The 20,502-nt window shown below is 37.5% G+C and overlaps 1 protein-coding gene across 2 annotated transcripts in view; it reads left to right on the top strand.

The window, feature by feature from the left end:
* Positions 1-6,121: 6,121 nt before the first annotated feature.
* The window catches only part of TUSC3 (tumor suppressor candidate 3), a 111,107-nt gene continuing 96,726 nt past the window's right edge, over positions 6,122-20,502 (top strand). For both annotated transcript variants that reach the window (XM_051618354.1, XM_051618353.1), the window contains exon 1: positions 6,122-6,278. In XM_051618354.1, coding sequence (XP_051474314.1) covers positions 6,159-6,278 — 120 coding nt within the window. In that variant the 5' untranslated portion in view covers positions 6,122-6,158. The remainder of the gene's footprint in view (positions 6,279-20,502) is intronic.

The raw sequence follows: 20,502 nt of genomic DNA, 5'->3' as shown, positions 1-20,502 counted from the left end.
AAAAAAATCTGAAAGTGATTAATATTAAAAAGGGGCAATTAAAATTTTGTGTGCTATCACAATTGACCTAAGAGTATTCTTAGGTGAAAGCATGTTAAACAATATTGAGTGGTCCTGAAATTATATTCTTTTGTACCAATAGAACATTCATTTGTACTTCCATGAAAAGTATGCAATTTGAGCTGGTGCTTAATAGAAATATTTAGTATCTTCAAGTAAAACAGCATTTCAATAGTCTATTACAATTATTACTGGAACAGATTAAAGCTTATTCTGTGCAATAAAATGACTCATTATTGATGCAGAAATGATGTCCTTTCCTACTTTTCTTACCTTTCCTAGAGAAGAAATAACTAGCATTCTCAAAGGTGTCATTTTTATTTAAACCTTTCCACGGGGAGGCATATAAAAGAGATTGTAACTGAAATAACAACTGATGCTGCTTGATTAGGGATATTTTCTTATGCCTCTCTCTTCTTTTGTTAATGAAATATCTATACCTCAAAGTAGTCAGTATTTTGCATGTCCTTAATATGATGATCCTCAAGACATAGTGAAAAATGACTTGTGAGCTTGGTGTGCTGCACCACTTCCCTAAATTAGTGTCCACCACGACAATTATCAAGACAATGACTGAAATTTGGACTATAATTTTTCAATATTATAAATTTTAGATGTTTTGCGCACTTTGTCACTCAATATATTCCTGTCTTCCTCATAGGTCCTCTACCAACTATATATTTACAATTTTATCTCCAGAAATCAAAAACAGGACTGTGTGGCAAGGGAAAACTCATATTCTGGGAAACCATTAGAAAATGCAAGGTTCAGGGTTCTCAGGGAAGTAATTGTAGTGACTTTACTTCCAAAAGCAGACCACTTTCCATCCATCTATCTGAAGTATTAAATTTGTCAATTATAGTTCCATGAATAGTGCTCAACTGTCCCACCTTCTACCAACAAACAGACTATTGTTTACTCTGAAATAAGGGGCCTATACTGTAAAAAAAAATGAGTGTCTTCAGAGTGATTAATCTGATTCCCCCGCCATTTATAAAAAATAGCTGATTAATTTAGAAAATTTTCACTCAAACAGGTGACACAAATCTACCCTATATCCCCAGAAGGGATCACTTTGACATTCATGTCATGCCTGTTGGTGTTAGAGAAGCATTTGGACAATACTCTTAGATACATGGTTTAATTTTTAGGTTGCCCTGTGTAGAGTCAGGAGTTGACAATCCTCATGGGTCCCTTCCAAGTCAGGATATTCTATGGTTCATATAAAACGTTTACTTCAGTCTTCATCCTGGAGTGAAGTATTAAACTTTACAAAGTAACATAGCTGTTGAGAGAGGAATGGGTCCTGGTGACACTCTTTTATGAAGTACAGGTGACCACTGGCATAGCTTCTAAGTTTTATTTTGCTACTACTTGCCAACAATGGAAAGTTTCAAAAGGCTTTTTAGCCCAGGTGTTCATGAGAAAAAAAGCTGAACAACTAATCCACAAATCAAGTATACAACTTCCCCATTCTTCTAATCTATTTAAGCTGTCAAATATGCGAACATCTTAAAGACAAAATAAAATGTAAATTTTAAACTGATTAGAAAATTTTATGAATTTGCAGGTATTACAGCTTAGTTAAAAACATATTTAGTGAGTGTTTTTTCAGAGGGAGGAATTACAGAAATTTCCACAGCTCCCTGCTCTTGAGAGTCTACCATGGACATGGTGTCAAGGAGGATCTGGACTAGTCTACTTATTCAGGCAGGGCCAGGAAGGCTCCTGCATGCCAGCTAGATACAGTTCTGTTTCCACCAATATATACTATGAAAACTCTCAGTTATGCTTAGATTGCTGTTTCAGTTTTTCTGAATATATGGATGATTCCATTCTGTACATGAGTCTGTTTATCCAAGATAACACACAATGCATTCATCATCATAATATGAAATTAATTTATGAAAAAAGTGAAAGGAAAGTTTGTAAATCAAAAGAAATTTAAATGTATGGTGTGTTAATGTAGATGTAAATTATTTTGTTGCTCAATTCCGTATAGAAATTCTCTGTATAATATTTCTTGGAATCCTAGTTGAAGTCAGTGAACTAGGACAATGATAAAAAAATTTACATCACTTCAATTGTATACATAAATAAGAAGTTTACTAAAGCTAAATGTTATGGAAAATACCAATGTGGTGGTATGAGGTTTTGTAGTCAATCTGGTTTCATAGCAGCTACCTATTATTCTAAGGGCATAAAGCATGTTAATAAAATTTATGTGCAACAGTGAACACTGCATGCTTTGTTGTAACTCATATAGCTGTATTCCCAAGGAAAAGATCAGTGCATTGTTCAAGAAGAAAATATAATGAAAAAATTGTTAGTCCGGTTTCAGTTTAAGAAGGCATTTCCAGTATTACCAGCCAGGCCTACTGTTGCCTTTCTTTTACTAGGAAAAAAAAAAGAAGATAAATGTAATAGTTCACTTAGTAAACTGGTAAACTTGGATGGCTGACAGGCAAATAGGTAGTTTTATCTTCTTTATTCATAGTAAGCAAAGTCCAGAACAGGAATCAGCAACTGCTAAATTCTTGGCAACCATGCTCCATGAGCAGGGTCTGTGCAATGCCAAGACCCACGAGCCTCACTATCTTTAAAAGCACATCTGTGAGAGGTAACAGTGCTATTAATGACAGCAACTGACTACTGGCATCTTGCCTCTCTGGGAGACAGCATCTCCCAGCAACTCTGAAGTTTTGTTTTGCACACTTCATCTTTAATAGGAGAAAGAAAAGCTATAACTCACTACACCACCCTCCAGACCTGACTTGCATGTGATGCGGCTCATTGGTTAGAGAAAGATCGATGGGGCATGAACGAAGAACTCTCTGAAGGCTGAAAGCCAGAAGATATCATTCCATTTGATTGCAGGAGTCAATCCATCTTTCAACATTCAAGTTTGCAACTCGTGACCTATGACTGTTAAAGGGCCATATAAAAGTAGAAGATTGTCCCTAAGAAACTGTGTTTGGGCAGAAATTTGTATTTTTTTTTCCTCGGGAGTAGCCCTTGCTACTGCCTTTGACACTTTGTATCATAACCTACACACCACCCCCACCAGAATGGATTATACTAATATGGGTCACTTTCCAAAGCTATCTCTTCTACAGATTTCAGATATAGGAGTTAGAACAGAACTCTGAATTTCTTGCAGAAAGTTCTGACACATTATTTCTTTTGATTCCGAATCACAATAAAATTCACCTTTTTTTACTCTTTAATTAAGAAGCATCAAAATATTTTAGTATAATTAGTTTCATAGAAACACATACACATTCCCAGAGCTAAAATGTGTCATACCTTAATAAAATGACCAAAATGTGTTTCAGGTCAGTTCAATTTTAAATTGCAATTAACAAATGCAATTCCTTTTTCCATGAAGCTGTATCATGTAAGTCTCGTGACAGTTCTCTCATTGTGCCAGGCTGCTTTCATAACTAACATGTTCCAGTGGTGGGTTTGATAAAAAACAAAGCCACACTTCGTAATGGATGTGGAGTTTTAGAGGATGTAATGCTGTACTCCTTCAGAAAACGTTGGGGAAGTTGTGGAGTTTCTTTCCAATTAAAAACAAAACAAACCAAAGCAAAACAAAACAGCAAAAATACCCTAAAAAAAAGCAACAACAACAAAAAACAACCCAATAAACAGCAACAACAAAAAACACTGGGTTAAGCTCCACCTATAAATCTCTAGATAATTATATTAAACTTTCTGGTTCTGTGAGAGCTGATTTTCCTCGCTCATGACTACAAATTAAATAGCATACAAAGAATACTCTTATTACAAGTAAAAAAAAAAAAAAAAGTTAACAAAGTAAGTATGCAAGATATGAATAACTAATTCCCAAAAAATTACTGAAATGCATACACAGTTCACACAATTTTGTCTTTTAGTGAACTGTTAGGGTACTGTTTTCCTCTCACACAGTACTCTTCACTCTTCAAAGATTTGTAGGTGTTTCTGGACTTCTGGACTGCAATATCTGATTTGAGCTAATCTCATCTGTTGGTTTGCCATGTACATGATAGCTGCTCTGCATTTCACTCTCCCTAGGCAAGCTTCACTGCACTCCTTGTCTCCAGAGCCACACATTGGGCATCTGCTTGCTCCCCTCCCTGGATTCATTTGTACTGTTTTAGGAGCCTTCAATCCATTGCCTGCTTCTGCACTCAACCTGCCTCTGCCATCTGAGCTACACCCTAGAAAGTGGTGTCAGAATATTTGTAAGTGGATGGTTTTCAAGGTCATAAAAAGGCCAGCTGATTTAAAAACTATATTCCTACCTGAAGAAAAAACTACCTATCTGAGGTTAACGGAGCCTCAGAGATTAATGGTAGCACAAGGGTTTCCATAACCAACATAGGATCTCTTTCCTTACTTCACAAAAAAAAAAGAAAAGACAGAAAAGGCGAGGTATAATGACATCCCCTTCTCACCTAGCTCATATTGGGGAGAACAGGTCTACATGCTCCAGGAAACACTGGACCTCCAAACCGTGGAACACATATGTAAAAACCAAAGCTTCTGACCTCTAATCATCCTACATTCACTTCACTCATCCATGTGACCCTCTTCCTGTGTCCTGTCTTCTCTTCCATTTCCATTTCCTGTTTTCAGTCTTTCTTTTGAACTCATTCCTCCCCATTTATTTCTTCCCCAGCTATTTACTAAACAGCATAAATTCTGGGTAGCTGAGATCTGGAGTGTCAGGCTCTGTGATTACTCTTTAAAAAAAAATAATAAATGTTGGCATATGGACATCTCCTTTTTGAAGACTTATGGCAGCCCTGATGTCTTGACTCCAAATCTATAGTCAAGAGCTGCTGGATCAACCATCCTAAATATTTGAGAAGCAGGGTCAATACTGCATACCACTTTTGATTGTTTTTGTCCTATGACAATCAGAATCTGATGGATGTCCATAATAGATGGTCTGAACTCTCTTGGACTTAGATGCTCAGATCAATCTTGAGTGTCTAGTTGATTATTTGAACCTACAATTCCTATGGATATAAGTAACTTCTCAAAGGCACACTGCAAATGTTACTCCAGGGAACACAACAGCCCATTTAATGGTACAAATGCTCAGTGCTAAGATGTCAGCAGTAACATCCAATTAGCATCTGATATTATCACGAAAAAACCATCAAAAATTCTGTGCCTAAAATAAGTATTGTCTCAGTGTCTCAGCTTCCTATTTTATTATGGTGTTTTGATTATAAACTTAATACAATTTTTAAATGATAAAATAAAATATCTCAATAAATGAGTTCAGAGTCTTCAGCACAAAAATGTGTATAAATAATTAATGTAGCATAGGTGAGTATTTGGAATTTGAGGGGTGAAAAAAAGAAGAAAAACTGAAGTATACACTCATTAATTTAACATTACTTGTGCATTGCAGTGTGTACTTTCACGGCAAAAAAAATATGTGATCAGTGATTTGAAGACTGTACCATGAATGAGAGAATCAAAGCTACATGGATAATGCTCTGGGAATTGAATTCAAATTAATTGTATTACGTATTACATTAATATGATTTTCTGCAAAGAAGGCTTTCTGTGAGATTAGTGAAATCTGAAAAGTCTATGCATGCATATGTATAGAAAAGAAGGGTCTTTAGCTTTCTTTTTTACACATTCTTGATTCATGATTGCCCTTTGCGCTTCAGGTAGCTGTGGCAGGGAATTCGGGGCAGCGGGTAAAGCTGCTCACCCCGGCTGTGCCAGGTGGGCAGAAATACCCCTCCCCCCGCACTGGGGACCTCCACCACTGCTGGGGCCACAGCCTTGGTACAACACACTGCCCCTGATAACGCTGACGGCAAGTCCCCATCATACATCACCTGCCCGTGGTGCTGAGGGTGCGCAGGCCAGCCAGGAGCCCAGCGCCAAGGCCCAGCTCAGCGCCTGCCCCGGGACGAGGCCGCCCACCCAAACGGCGGGAGGCGGGGAGGCGAGCGGCAGGAAAACTACATTTCCCAAGAAGCACCGCGCCTCGGGGCGCAGCGATTGGCCAGAGGCCGAGCCCAATCAGCGGGGAGGAGGCGGGCAGCGGGGCGGCAGGTGCCGGCGGCGGCGGGGGGATCATGGCGCCGGGTACCGGGGCGCCGCGGCGGCTGCCGCACCTGCCGGCCGGGAGCTGTTTCCTCCTCTTGCTGCTGCTCCTCCTCTGCGGCCAGCTCGGGGGAGGACAGAAAAAGAAGGAGGTAGAAACGTTCGCTTTTTTTGCCATCGCGCCCGGCCGAGGGGCTGGGGCTGCCCTGCCTGCCCCTCGTCAGCGCCCGCGGGCGGCGGCAGTCCCGGCCCCGGCCCGCCGCGCTTCGCCCTGCCTCCCCGCGCTCCTCAGGCCGAAGGTCGGCCTCCTCCTGCCCTGCCGGCTCCTCTCCCCCCAGCCCTGCGGAGGGCTCCTGTGGGGCGGAGGGCGCCGGGCAGCAGCTCGCTCCGCCCCGCGGAAGATGGCACCCGGCGGCGGCGGCCCGGGGCCCGCGGCGGGGCGCAGCGCTGGGCGCCCGGCCCCCGGCGTGGTGCCCCAGCCCGGGCGGACGCCGCCCGCTGTCGGGGGCCTTTAATTCCTTGGTTTGCGGCAAGTAAGGGCAAGGGCTGCCGTCTTGTGTGGGGCTGGCCGCCGCGGCGGGCCTGGCGTGCTCCAGCAGCCAGCCGAAGGTGAGGAGCACTGACCTGAGCCCGGCCATCAGGAGGATGAAGTTAAGCCCCATGTTTGTGGTGCCAATTAAAATAAATGCCCAGGGTAGATAAGTAAGACTGAAGCGATAGCAGCAGGTGCGTGCGTGTGCTGTTGTAGTGCCGATACTGTCTTCAAGGTGTCTTGTGGCTGAGAGAGACATGGGGGAAGGAGCAGTTCTAATGCAGTATCAGTAGCAACAGTCTGTTCTCAGCAACTTTTATATTTAAATACAGAAATGTGCCAAAAGGGGGTTTTATGTGTAGTGTAGCTATTTGCCTTTTTCAGGTTCCAGTGCTACTAAAGCTTACTACACTTCTCTCTTCCTAGCTTGCCCTCGATACCAGGCCAGTTTCTCATATATTCATCACTAGGACAACCAGTAGAGTCTTACTACATTTTCTCTGTATCTTAATGTAGGGGAGGAGATAAATTTTTACTGAACTGTATAACTATTTTTGTTGGTTTTTTGTTATTTTAAAAATGTTTTATGTTACTGTTGCCAGAAGATTCATGCTTTGTGGTGGTGGAAGGGAGGGAAATGACCATTTCATTAAGCAGATCCTCTCTTTGAACTGTCTGCTCAGACAAAGAAGAGTGTGGTTGAAATTTTTTGTTTGTTTTGATTTTCTTTAAAGCTCTATATAGATTACTAAAGCTTATTGGCCGAAGACGTAAAATGAGGGGAGCAGAGAGGAAAGTACTGATGCCTTCCCTCTTGTGTCTTGTGCCAGAGCCCAAGAGAAGTGCTTAAAGCTGCTTCAGGTGAAGTTCAGATTAGATATTAGGAAAATTTCTTCATTGAGGGGGTGGTCAAGCACTTGAACAAGCTTCTTAAGGGGGTGGTTATGGCCCCAAGGCTGTTGGTGTTCAAGAAGTGTTTGGATGATGCTCTTGGTTATATGGTTTAGTTTTTGACTTGGCCTGTGTGGAGACAGGAGTTTGGTTCTATGGTTCTCATGGGTCCCTTCCAACTCAAGATATTCTAGGATGATAAAAGGCCAAAGTAAGTATGCAAAATCCTTTTTTAAGTATCAAAGTAGTGGTTTGACCTTGTGATCTTACCAAATTAAATCGTCAATCACTGAGATAAATGACTTTGATATCAATGTAAAAAACTCACACCTTCACTCAAGGCATCCTATTTTTACCTCTTTCTGGAAAGTGAAGGCACTAAATGTGTTGCTCTTATGCTGCTATAGTCAACTTATTTTCAAAACTTGAAATGACCACAGATAAAATCTAATAGTTTGGAAATTAGTTGAAGAGCAACACTGTAACTTTCTCCCATGGCTTCCACTTATGAGCTACCTAGATTTGAAAAGACTTTTTATTATTTTAATTTTGGTGCTGAGTAGTGCCTCTATTTAAAGTGAAGTAAAAAATTTCTGGTTATGGAAATAGCAGCAAGTAATGGAAGAAGGACTGTTCTCTTTGAAACTGTATTAATAATGGGAGAAAATACTAATTGACTGTTTCCACAGTATCTGAGATAATACATTTGTAAGGTATGGCCCAAATCCATTTCATTCTTTTTATATATACAGATTTTAAGTAGGTAAAACTATTAAAAATTGAGAGGAATCAGAATGAGAATATTGCTCATTGAAATGTGCTGCTTGGCTTTTTATTATAAATTGCTTGGCATGGGCTATTTGTATTACATTTATATAGATATTTTTTTTCAAGAAACACATAGAAGGAAAAAGTTGATTTTCCAGGGTTAAAAGCGTGTCTCATAGAGGATAAAGTTTATTTTTGAGCTTTTAGGGTTAGTCAGAAGCTTAGTTAAACCACTGACACACAACTGGAGTAGCTATTTTTCTGTAGACAAGTTTGTCGTTACTGCTGAATCTGACACAGGGAAGCTATCTGTGTATACATACATATCAGCTTTGTTCAAGCGGAAGTATCATGTCGACCTTAAATCCACTCAAAAAGATGTTGATGGCTTATAATAATGTTGTAGTAATGTTGTAGTAATGTTGTAATCTTACTTTTCTGTAATGTAAGCTTCTGTGATGTCTTAGTTTGGCGGAGTATTTTTGAAATATTTCAAGGCTGCTATCCATGCCATGATTCCTTACTTTTTCCTCCCTGTGTCTTTTACCGTTTTCCCAGCTGGGTGTAGAAATTACAGCAATTGTGAGAAATTGTAGAAGATGGTGTTGAAAGGACAATCTAATTGATCCGTTATCCCAAAGCTCAGCTATGTTTTTGTTGCTTCTGTCAAATGTATATCTGATGTGCCCTTAGAAGCCTTTACTGGTGGTGACTCTACAGCCTCCTTACATAGCCCATTAGTGTGTCTTATTGTTAAAAGGATTTTTTTTTTCCCCAATGATCTAGCTTAAATTTCTGTGTTCAGTCCCCATATTTTTGAGCCTGTTATTTCTTGCCTTGTAATGACCATAAAGAACAGATTATTCTTTGATGCATAAGTCTTCTCCATTCAGACGAGGACTAAAGGTAGCATTTGACAGTTTTTCTAGGGTTGATTTTTTTCTTATAGATAGAAGCAACTGTGTGGGGTTTTTTTTCTTTTTAAAGCTTTGAGTGTTAAATGTCATAATTTGCCTGAGAGAATCTTCAGTGCTGAACATGCTTCCCTCTGTTTTATGTGAAATTGACTGGGATAGATCGGCATGATTCTTTTGTTTCTGCACCATGCATACTTTTTTCCTTTGGGTTTACATATTAAGCCTATCTTGTTTATTCAAGGCTATTAATGATCACTACCATGTTCCTTCCCTTGCAGCCAGAATGGTACTTTATGCTTTAAAATTCCTTTCCCAGTCTTAATTTGTTGTGGTGTTTTACCATAAATGTAGCAATTCTTACCCTTGCAGAGCTAGAGCGTGCAGAATGTGCAGCAAAGCCTTTCTGAAAGGGCACTACTTAGTTTCTTCCTCTGTCTCCTGATACAATGCTAAATGTTTTTCTCTACCCTGAAAAGAATGTGAAAGTGTTTGCAAGAATTATTTATTTTCTGCTGATTTTTACAAGCAACAAAACCTCTTTAACCCTTCATCTTCTAGTCCTAATTAACGTTTTGGAGAAACTTAAAAAAATAATTAGCAGTTCTTATTTTAACAAATCTGCATACAAAACCTTGATCTCTTCAGTGTTTGCATACAATAAGTGAAATAAAGGATGCTTTACAGCAGCCTGATTGCATTTTGTAATTGCATTACTGCAACTTTCCTGTCCCACATGTCTCCATTTGGTGTCCTTGCTGTCATAAGGCAGATCAGTGGTCTAATTGATCTTTTCCCGTTCTGTAACCATTTTGCAGCACATCCTGTGCAACCACATGGAAAATGCAGATAGTATCTGCTTGAGCTCGAAGTGCTCTGGAAAAATCAGTCAGTACTATTAGAGGGGGAAAGCACTACATTTTGTTGTTGTTGTTGTTTTGGATCTTCAGATTTATCTTCGTTTTAAAAAGTTGTTTGGAGGTCACGTTTGATTGACTATTAAGCAGAACTGAAAAACAAACTTTACCTGGTATTTGTTTTAGGCCTCTTTGTCTTCTTCTAATAAATCTGAAAGCAGGCATAATTAAAAAAAAATATCTTTTCATCTAATGCTATGACATTATATATATAGTAATATATTATTTAATGTTTGGTGTGTATATCAAATGCAATAACCATTCATTTTTGTTTTGTTAGAACTATTGGCAATGAGGGATTGCTATGAAATTAACTGAAAGATATTTCGTAATGATCCTCAAAGCTACATTTCAGATAGAGAAACTCATATTTTTATATGGTATTATCACAAGTCCTTTGCATTCTAGATAAGCAAATTTATACTGACATTGAATGATTTACTTCCCTTATCACAGAGTTAAAGAAAAAAAAAATAGCGGTATTTTGGTGACAGAAAATAGTCCCAGGAATGTGAGATGGAAAAGATTTGCACTCTTGCCAGTGCAGAATTTTTCATGACACCACTCTTCTTCATAATTGCTAAAGTGGTCGAAGGATATTAAGATTTGATTTTCTTCTGATTACTGCATCTGATAATTTTGGAATACCCCAAGTTATTAAATACTGAGAGGTGACCTCATCAATGATTACAAATATGTTAAGGGCGAGTAACATGAGGACAGAGCCAGGCTTTTTTCAGTGATGTCCAGTGATAGGACAAGGGGCAATGGGTGTAAACTGGAGCATAGGAGGTTCCGTGTAAACATCAGAAAAAACTTCTATCCTGTGAGAGTGGCAGAGCACTGGAACAGACTGCCCAGAGAGGTTGTGGAGTCTCCTTCGCTGGAGACATTCAAAACCCGCCTGGACACCTTCCTGTGTGATGTGCTCTAGGTGATTCTGCTCTGGCAGGGGGGTTGGACTAGATGATCTTTCGGGGTCCCTTCCAACCCCTAAGATTCTGTGAATTTCTTAATCTTCCTCGTAAGCAGTTGCAGTCCTTAGGCTAATTATGGCATTCCATTACTACTTGTTACTTTTTTTCTGAATCTAAAGGAACTTATTTTGGATTTCAGATGTACTGGTTGTTAAGCTTAGCAGAGTTTGGCTTTGTTGCATAAAAAAAAAAAATCATGTATCAAGTTTATAACAAAAGTGGTAATCACAGTTGTAGAATGACATTTGGAGCTCACAGAGTTGGTCAGGGTTATAGGCTATAGCATCTGCTACTTGAAGAATAAAAATATTTTTGTTCTGCTTTTAGTTTGACTTTTTAATAATTTCATAGCATTATTTCTCTCTGCTCTATTGCAAAGTTAACACGTTCAATTACTTTCCTTATCCAGTTGTCTCCTGTAGGCCAACTATGACAGGGTCTGCTTCTGAACCTTGCATATTTACATTTCTGTTTAACTTTTCTAGATTTTGGTGTGTATGCATTCATGTTTGAGCCCTGTAAGTGTCTCTTCAATTGAGGTTTTTGAGCTTGTGAAGCAATGATGTAGGTAATATAATAAAAAAATCTACCTTAAGTATAAGGTTAATTTCTGGGGTTTATTTAATTAATTTCTACTAAACGTTTTTGCAAGCTTGATTGTTTTCTGAAGTCCTTTGATACTTAAGATGTTTTTAATGAATTCTGACAATAGTTGACAGTTGTTCAGCTAGTTAATTAGCTAATTTGCTTAATACTGCACATTATCAGGTCCTGTTGACTACACGTTCAAGATTTTTCACGTATTCTTTCTTAGATCTTGTCAGTGGCAGAGATGCATTCTGAATCTTAAGTTAGGCCTTTAACTCAAAATTGCACTATCCTCCAAGATCCTATTTGTTTAGAATAATGTACTGTTATATTTATATGGCAGTGTTTCTTCTTCACTATGCTGAATAATGTGGTTATTTATAAAACAATGTGAGAGGTATTATTTTGGTTGAGGCTGCTATAACTTTTCTTGATATTTGTAGCTGCTTTGTTTTTGTTTACTTCAGTGGTTCAAATGATTGCCTAAAACATGTTATTCTTTTTTCATCTCTTAGTTGTCATCAACGCAAAAAATAAAGGAATAAATTAGCTGTACCTGCATATATTTGTTTGTCCAAAGAGAGGATTTCAAGCTACAATTGGGTGAGGCAATCATAGAGCAACATGATAACTGAAGGCATAGGGCACCTCATCGTAAGTTGCAGTACCAGGACTCTGTATAGTCAGTGATCTTGAACTAGGGAATAAGAAATGCAAAAGGATGTTTCAGAAATCTTGTCCTCTAGAGTTTGGATGCTAAAGTCAGATCTGTAAGGCTGTGCTATCCACTCTGTGCTGTCTCTTTGAGATTCTACCTTGTCTTACTTTGTCGAATAGTGCTAGATTTTTTTTTTTCTCTAATAGCTAGACTAGCAGAAGTAGTGGGATATATACAAAGGTTAAAATGACACTAAATGCAGTGCTTTACTTCCTAAAGCATTAAGAAGCAAAGCTTTATTTGCTCTCTTGTGCTTGTACCTTTCTGAATTGATTTAAAAAATGCTTTAGTTTTTCATCAACCGTTTATATTGCCTTTAAACTGTACGAAGGCTGTCAGACTATCTATGCATCTAATAGTTGAGTATTGCAAAAATAAGTTTGAAGTGGATCAGTTTTTATGGTGATGGATGACTGAAGTTGATAAGATTTCTTCTTGTCAGCTAACAGCCATTAAATGGAATTGCTGTTAATGGCACATAAAGCTTCATTAGTAGCCACACATTTCAAATTTTGATCATCCAAAGAAGTACTGTTTTGATCCAGCAGGAATATTTTGGTCATGCTGTTTTGAAGTGTCCTTTTATTACAGTTAAGCAGTAGATGTTATCACAAAACCCAGATGGCAATATTTGATAATTTCATTCAGGAAATTGTTCTAACAGTATTATTTTTCTGTAAGGAAAAATGACATGACACTGCCATAAATATAGTAAAAATATTTACTGGGGTTAACCATTAAGATTTAAGGGAAGCTGAGCTCAATGATCAAATGTTTTCAAAATTAAGTGTCCTTAAATCTTTCAGAAATCTGTTGGATAGCAACTGATAGTGCTAAATTTTCTGAATTCTAGATTATTTTTGCATCACACTTCTCAATGTTATAGTCATAGTTTGTACTCTTGGCAATCTAAATCAAAATTCAAGATGTAGTACTGTTTTATGCCTCTTATTTGTCCTCAGCAGATGGATTCAGTTATTGACAATGTGACAGTGCTTTGAGTGGGTGAGGCAGAAATTGACAAGAATGGTGCATATTAATGGTGAACTGAAGTTACTGGGTAAATATTTTCCTTCTGTTGTGAGAAACTTTCTCAGCTAAGCTAAGTGTGGATAGTAGCTCTTGTCTGTAAGTTTTCTTCAAATCTCTGTTTATTGATAGCAGTGCACTAACTTCTATAGTAAGCAATTTGTTTCAAAACTAAGATAAAATGTTATTAATATCTGCTGGACAGGCTCCAGATATTATAATTGTTTTTAATTTCCTTTGGTTTTGTTTTGGGGCATTGCTAATGATTTTTCACTTAAAACGTATTGTAGGCTTTCTCAATTTTTTATTTACTCTAAATTGGGTAAATCAGTCAATATAAATAGCTTTATAGACACTGGAACAGTTTGCCCAGGGAAGCTGTGGATGTCCCCTCCCTGGAAGTATTTAAGGCCAGGTTGGATGGCACTCTGAGCAACCTGGTCTGGTGGGAGCTGTCCCTGCCCATGCAGGGGGGTTGGGACTAGATGATCTTTAAGGTCCCTTCCAACCCAAACCACTCTGTGATTCTATAATGTATATATATAGATGTGTGTGCATACGCGTACATGCACACTAGTTTGCCATGGTCTATATGAAATACCATTTACCTTTGTGTTGACTGCTGTGAGTTTTTTGTCTTCCTGTAAATCTAAACTTAGATCTTGTAAATGATCAAAGTGATTTGACTGGACCTCATGAACAATATAGCTTTCAGAGTAAAATTTTCATCTAAAATGCTCTTGTGTAACTGCATATTGGTTCTGGTGGCTGCAAACATCATTCAATTTCTTTGAAAGTAATAGGCACCTGAAGTTCTGCTTTTGCATGAAGAGGTGACAATCCTCATCTGTTTTGGAATCTTTTTATTTATTTTAGCCCATTCTGTGCACCGAAATAGGCATTCTTAAGTAATTTCTTGCTATGAATTTGTAACATTCACAGTAGGATTTAATTTGTCAATGAAATGTGACATCTCAACTGTACACATGGTAGCATTGTAGTTAGAGCATGTCTGGGAAACTGAACTAGTGGGAGCAGTTGACCAGCTTGTTTTCTGGGAAATAATATCCTGTGTCACAGAGTACGCTAGAGATTTGACTGGTGCTCTGGCTGCTTGGATCCTCTGAAGGCGGACTGCATTATTGTTGTAATTCAGAAAGCAGGGTGCTCCAAAGTGAGTAAGTTATTTTACTCCTGCAGTGTATTGTTTGTACTCTGCAATAGTCTCCTGAGTATGTGAACTGGATTCATTTACTAAAATTAAACTAGAGCATGTGCTCCAGAAGTCCAACTTATGTTCTTCAGTTGCTAATCCACATGTAGTTCTTGGAACCAGATTAGAATTAATTTTAAGAAAAATCCTCTAGGGTGTGGGTATTAAGAGTTCAGCACCAGCTATTTTGTTCAAAAGTATTATTTCTTCACGTTGCACAACTTGCTGATACCAGTCTAGTGAAGCTGTCCTCTTGCACAGGCGCAGAGCTTCAGACAAGGATTCACTAGGCCACAGAGGAGTGACAAGAGGGAAGATAATTTTCTAGCTGAATGATGATCACTCAGAAGAGGGACGTCCTGGCTTCCCACAACTCTTGCGTTTAATCCAATAACTGTTTAGTGCAAAACACTGCAATACAATCAGTTCATGTAGATTCACTTGTCCACCACCTGGATGTGAGTGCTGCCTGCCAAAGCTTTAAGTTAAGGACAACATGGAGGGCAGTGAAAGAAATCAAAGTTACTTTAAGTAGTGAGAGTCAGGATAACCTCTGTCCACTCACTCTCACTTTCTCCGTTTAAACTGCTGTCACCTTCTCAGTTGTAACTGCCTTTGTCAGTGGAGGTGGCTGAAGGAAGCAAGTGTAGAGTGAGTGCTCTATGCCCTGTGCTCCAAGTGCCAGCCCCTGAATTTTAGAAGTAATGGGGACCTTGCTGGGAACATAAAGATGCTCAATTCAGCACTTTTCTTTTGCTGTTCTAAGCAGTTAGTATATTACAAGGATGTGGAGGAGGGGGAGATTACACAAAGTCTGAGTTGTAAGTACCTGGTGGCAGGAGAAGCCTGTTCAAATCTGGAATTGCTAGCTCTGGTCTCAGTTCCTGTTTGCTGTATATCCAGATGTCTCAGTTAACTGCTTCTGCGTACTTAGTTAAACTAAGTACCTCTACAGATACCAAGTGAAAGGGAGTATAACACAAGTAGTGGTGTGTGTTGATTTTGTTTGTAAGTGCTCAATTATCATCATATTTGACTTGGTTGTAATGGAATGCTGCCAGTAGGGAGAGGTATTAAAGCAGATAATTTTATTTTAGAGCAAAAATATTTTATACTGTAGAAACCATATTAGTAAGTGGCCTATAGAAGAGGACAATGAGGCCTGCAGTCAGCCCACTTTAGGCTTTTAGTTGAGGTATTGTTATTGGAAGTTTAGCAACCTTTAGTACCATCAGTGGCAGTACTGATGGACACAGTTCCACCTATGTAAAATCTGAATTATAATTCCATCCTCATAAACTTAGGACAAATATGCTGATGCCTTAGCTGTGTTAATTTTAGAAGAGTCTCAAGTGAACTATGTTGGTGAGATTGTAAATCCAAGTATATATTGGATATTCAAGTGACGTCTTTCATAGAAAGTAGAACTTTGATCTTTAATTGCATTTTCCTTGTCCCATCATGTTCAAGTGATATAATTATGGTTGTGTTAGTCTATTCGGCTATTGGTGTGTATCTTAAGCGATTCAAAAATCTAGCTGAAGCTGTTCAGTTATAGCAACATAAGTTTTTTGAGGAATGAATGCATTGTGCTCTCATGCAGAACTCGTGCTTGCTTGGCTGTGAGAGAGAAAATTACAAGTTCATTAGCTGATACAGCAGCTTTGTTTTACAAATTAATTTGAAGTCTGTACTTCTCCCAAGGAGAGAAAATGGAATTCTTCCTGAATTTAATGAACTATTTGGTAGTAAAAATGTTCTTGAAGGAACACATTTTTACTCAAGTATTTACAGTGAATCTGGAGTCTACAGAATTAAGAGAGCTTTAAAAATGAGCTCAGAGACACACTTTCAGCTGTTTTTCATCATTAGATCTATAGTGACTTTTTCTCGGAGTGAAAAATGCAGAGACCTTTAGGAAGTTGATTTCAGGTTAATTTTGGAAATTAATTTCAGAAGGTTAAAATTTAGACTTCATTGTATGTCCACCATTTTATGAGAAAGCAGTGTTATTTTGATGAACATGTAAAATTTTTACTTTTCTAATGAAGATACTAATTCCACTTCCAGTTTCCTCAATGTGAGTTATTGAGTTATCCACTATAAAGTAACTGATTTTTTAATATTCAACACAGAAATTCATGTTGTGTATATGCTTTTAAACAGCTGTTTTCTAACATTAGGTTTTGCATTAAGATTTCCAGACCACTTGTACAGCCTTTATTTAGCATTGAACTTCTGCTTTAGTCTTATTAACTGCACTTCTTTTATTTAGGTCAAAAATTATGTGCTGGTATCTATGAATAGTCTTTCCTTAAACTAGTTAGAAGTAGATCTGAAACTACAAAGTAATTATTTTATGTTAAAAGGATTAAAGGCTTTTTCTATCACTAGAGATTGTCTACCTCCTGTTGAACCACATAATCCATTCATTAATTTAGCACCATGCTATGTCCTTTGTCTTCTAATTGAAGGGTTTACCAGGGAAGGTAGTATGCCAATGAAAGGAACTCTTGATCAAAGAACTGTGTAATACTTCTGTCCCTTTAATGTATCAGTAATTGCAGGAATGCAAGAACTTAATGTGGATGGCTGACAGAGGAATAAGGAAAGCTTTTTAAAATGTTTTGTTGTTTGAAAATATTGAGGTACTAGTGACAGAGAAGAATGCTAAATTTTGTGTTTCTGTCATTTGTGCCTGTTTCCTTTTTTCTCCTAAGAAATAAAAATTGCTAGGAAACTCTGACAATAAAGTGACCAATAAAAGGATGGCATAATAGAATAAAACTATGGAGAATGAATGTCAGAGGTGGCAAAGAATGAATGAATAACATATTAGTAGTAAAATGACAGTGAAATAATTGCCTAGTATTTCTAACTTTGTTTTAATTGCTTATGGAATCCTTTTACTGAAATGTTTTCTGATAGAAACAGAGGAACTAAGATTGCTTTGCATATGTTGAAAGAAAAGAGGGAAAAATTAACAGTCTGAACTTGCATTGAAACATTTGCAATTAGGTATTGTGTCATCTGACCCCTTCTGTATTATAATTTGTCATTTCTAGCAAAGGAGAAATTTGAGTTTTCCTTTCTAAGAAGTAGGATATTTTTGTTTGTTTTTTTTTTTGTTAGTGCAAGTCATGCAGAGCAGTATTTTACTTTGGAAACTTTCCGTTCTTGTCTTAAAATAGATTCTCAAATAAATTGACTAGGTCATATTGCTACTGTTAATAAATGTAAAGTGCTGTAGATATTTGTGATGGTCTTTCATAGGTATTGTTAATGCTCTTAAAATGCACATCTATTCAGAGAGGGAGGTTGACTGATATTTGGGAAAAAACAAACCAGAAAACAACAACAAAAAACCCATACAGTTTCTTCATCCTGAGAAGAAATTTGACCTTGAAACTGAACTGAGCTTTCACTCATTTCAAGTGAAGTATCAAAACAACATAGTACTTTCTAATATTCGTGTAGAAAAGGGAACTTTGCTAACTTACATACTCCACTTGAGAGTCGCTTCTAAAGACTGACTCTAATGTTAAATTATCATCTGGAGACTTCAAATATTTGAAATCAGTTGTTACATGTGTAACTGCTCTCCTGTGTAACTCTGCCCAATCTTCTGTGGACTGCGTTATAAAATGGGAAGATTGGTAGTTCCCTTTGCTCCTGGTTTTTCCTCTTACAGAGAAGGATGTTTTAAGCAAGTAAATTGGTCGGGGGTTTTTTTGTTTGTTTTTGAGGCATCACAGCGCAAATTCTTTTAGTTCTTTTAAAAAAGTAGCAAGTTGTTTTTTTTGGTACATGCTGCACTGTGTAATTCTTCTATAAATTCAGCTCTCCAGCGTTAGCTATTTTGATACTTTAATGCCTTTTTTTAGTAGAATGCAATAAGTGTTAATATAGTTAATTTAATTTTGAAAAAAATTATTCTGCAAGTGCTCATGATAGGCTTTGTCAATCTGCAAAAGCACTGTTAAATCTGTTACCAAAAGGATTTATGAAATTTTATTCTGTATGTTATGAAATGTCATTAAAGCAGAGAAGATTGAAGGAACAATAAAAGTCCACCAGATATACAGGGGTGCATATGGTCATTTGTGATTTTTTAATTTTGTTTTATTTTTTTAAAACAGTAACGGTAACAAATTTGAAAGGCCTGAACATCTGAGATGTTTTGGTTTTTTGGCACTTAGCAATGACTTTCCTGTTGTGTCATATTAAAAATTATCATTTAAGGAAATGTAGGGACAAGAATACATCCAGGTGGTTGACTGCCTTATGAGTGAATGTGTAATATTACATACTTACTGTAATAACAAATGCTTTGAAATACTGAAAACAGCCGTCCAAAGAATAAGTGATTTTTTTCGTCACTTCTGTATGCTACTTGGGCTATGAAGAAAAGTGTACATTAACTAATACACTGAAAGAAATCCAAACCTCTCTAAAACAGTACTCCAGAATGCCAAGGACTTGCTGGTAGTGTAGATTCCTTTAGTAATATTCTGCAATTATTTTAATAAAGGAGGATGGATCACGAGTCTTCTGTCCTTTTTCCTTTTTATGAAGATTGTAGGAGTCATACTAGTGAAAGAGGGACCTGAGTGAGATTAATGTAGATAACATTCATCAAAAAAGGTAGGAGAAAATAAGCATAGTAAAAGGGCTACAGTCCTTTTTGGGGAGGCCTCTTTTTGGCAATGTTTTTTTAAAGGGAATTTCTCTCATTTACCCTTGCTGCTCTTGGTTGGGTCTGGAATAATTGTAAGAAAATACTAGAGGAGGCCATCTCATCCCACGCTTTTTTCCCCAATGCCACTTCAAACTTTTTTGTGCATGCATTCAGCAAGTCAACACAATGTTATAATTATGCACTTTTCCTCACCTGTCTTATGAGATGATCATTTGTATAGGTAAGCTTAATATATTTAAAACTGAAGTTACAGAATTATTATATAAATTTTTGAGTCAAACCTTGCTTATACCACAGTTACGTTTTTGTTGGAGATCAGTTTTAACACTTTCTCATCCTACGCATCTGTTTGAAGTGGAAAAAATAAATAATGTGCAGAATGTAAACTTTGGCAATATCAGAATTTTTCACACAGTCTTGGAAATATATTGATGCAAGGATGCTTATTTTTCTCTAAGTGTAGGCATAATTCTGTATGTAGTGTAAGTCCCTTATTGGAATATTTTGAGCTATGTAGTATATAATCTCTTGATTACCTGTTTCAGTTATATGAAGTAGATCACAGGGGTTTTTTTTCACCATAATGGGGAGTTCATCTATCAAAATAAGGCTGGTGGATTTTAACCATATTTGACCCATGGAAGATATGTACTCATCTTCCTGATAAGCATATGGTTGAAAGAGGAAGAAAATACTTATGTTTCTACCAACTGCCTTGTGTAGAGGACTGCTGCCAGGAATGTGAACAAGAAAATTAAAATGATATTTGGAAAGTAGGAACCAATATCTTTTCCAAATTAAAAAAAAATTGCTGATGTAGGACTGAAAACTGATTGTCCACGTCTTACCCACTGTCTCTTCTTGCCTTTCAAAGTCACCAAACTAATTTGCCAACCTCTTTCTAACCATTTTTATATCTAATAGCTAGGAATATAATCTAGGCTTCTTATTGATAGTGTCTTGTTGATGTCAAAGAAAGAGAAAAAATAAACAAACAACAAACTTAAGAGAAATGTTTCATTTCCTCTGGAGGTTGGGCTATGTAGAAGAGGATAGTTACAACTTGTGTTGCACAATAGCATCTAACAGTATTTTTGATGCAGGGCATTCATACTGAGGTCAAGACATTT

The sequence above is a fragment of the Apus apus genome, chromosome 4 (assembly GCF_020740795.1).
Source record: "Apus apus isolate bApuApu2 chromosome 4, bApuApu2.pri.cur, whole genome shotgun sequence".
Lineage (NCBI taxonomy): Eukaryota > Metazoa > Chordata > Aves > Apodiformes > Apodidae > Apus > Apus apus.
The sequence above is the reverse complement of the archived record's forward strand: the minus strand, read 5'-3'. Positions and strand labels throughout refer to the sequence as shown.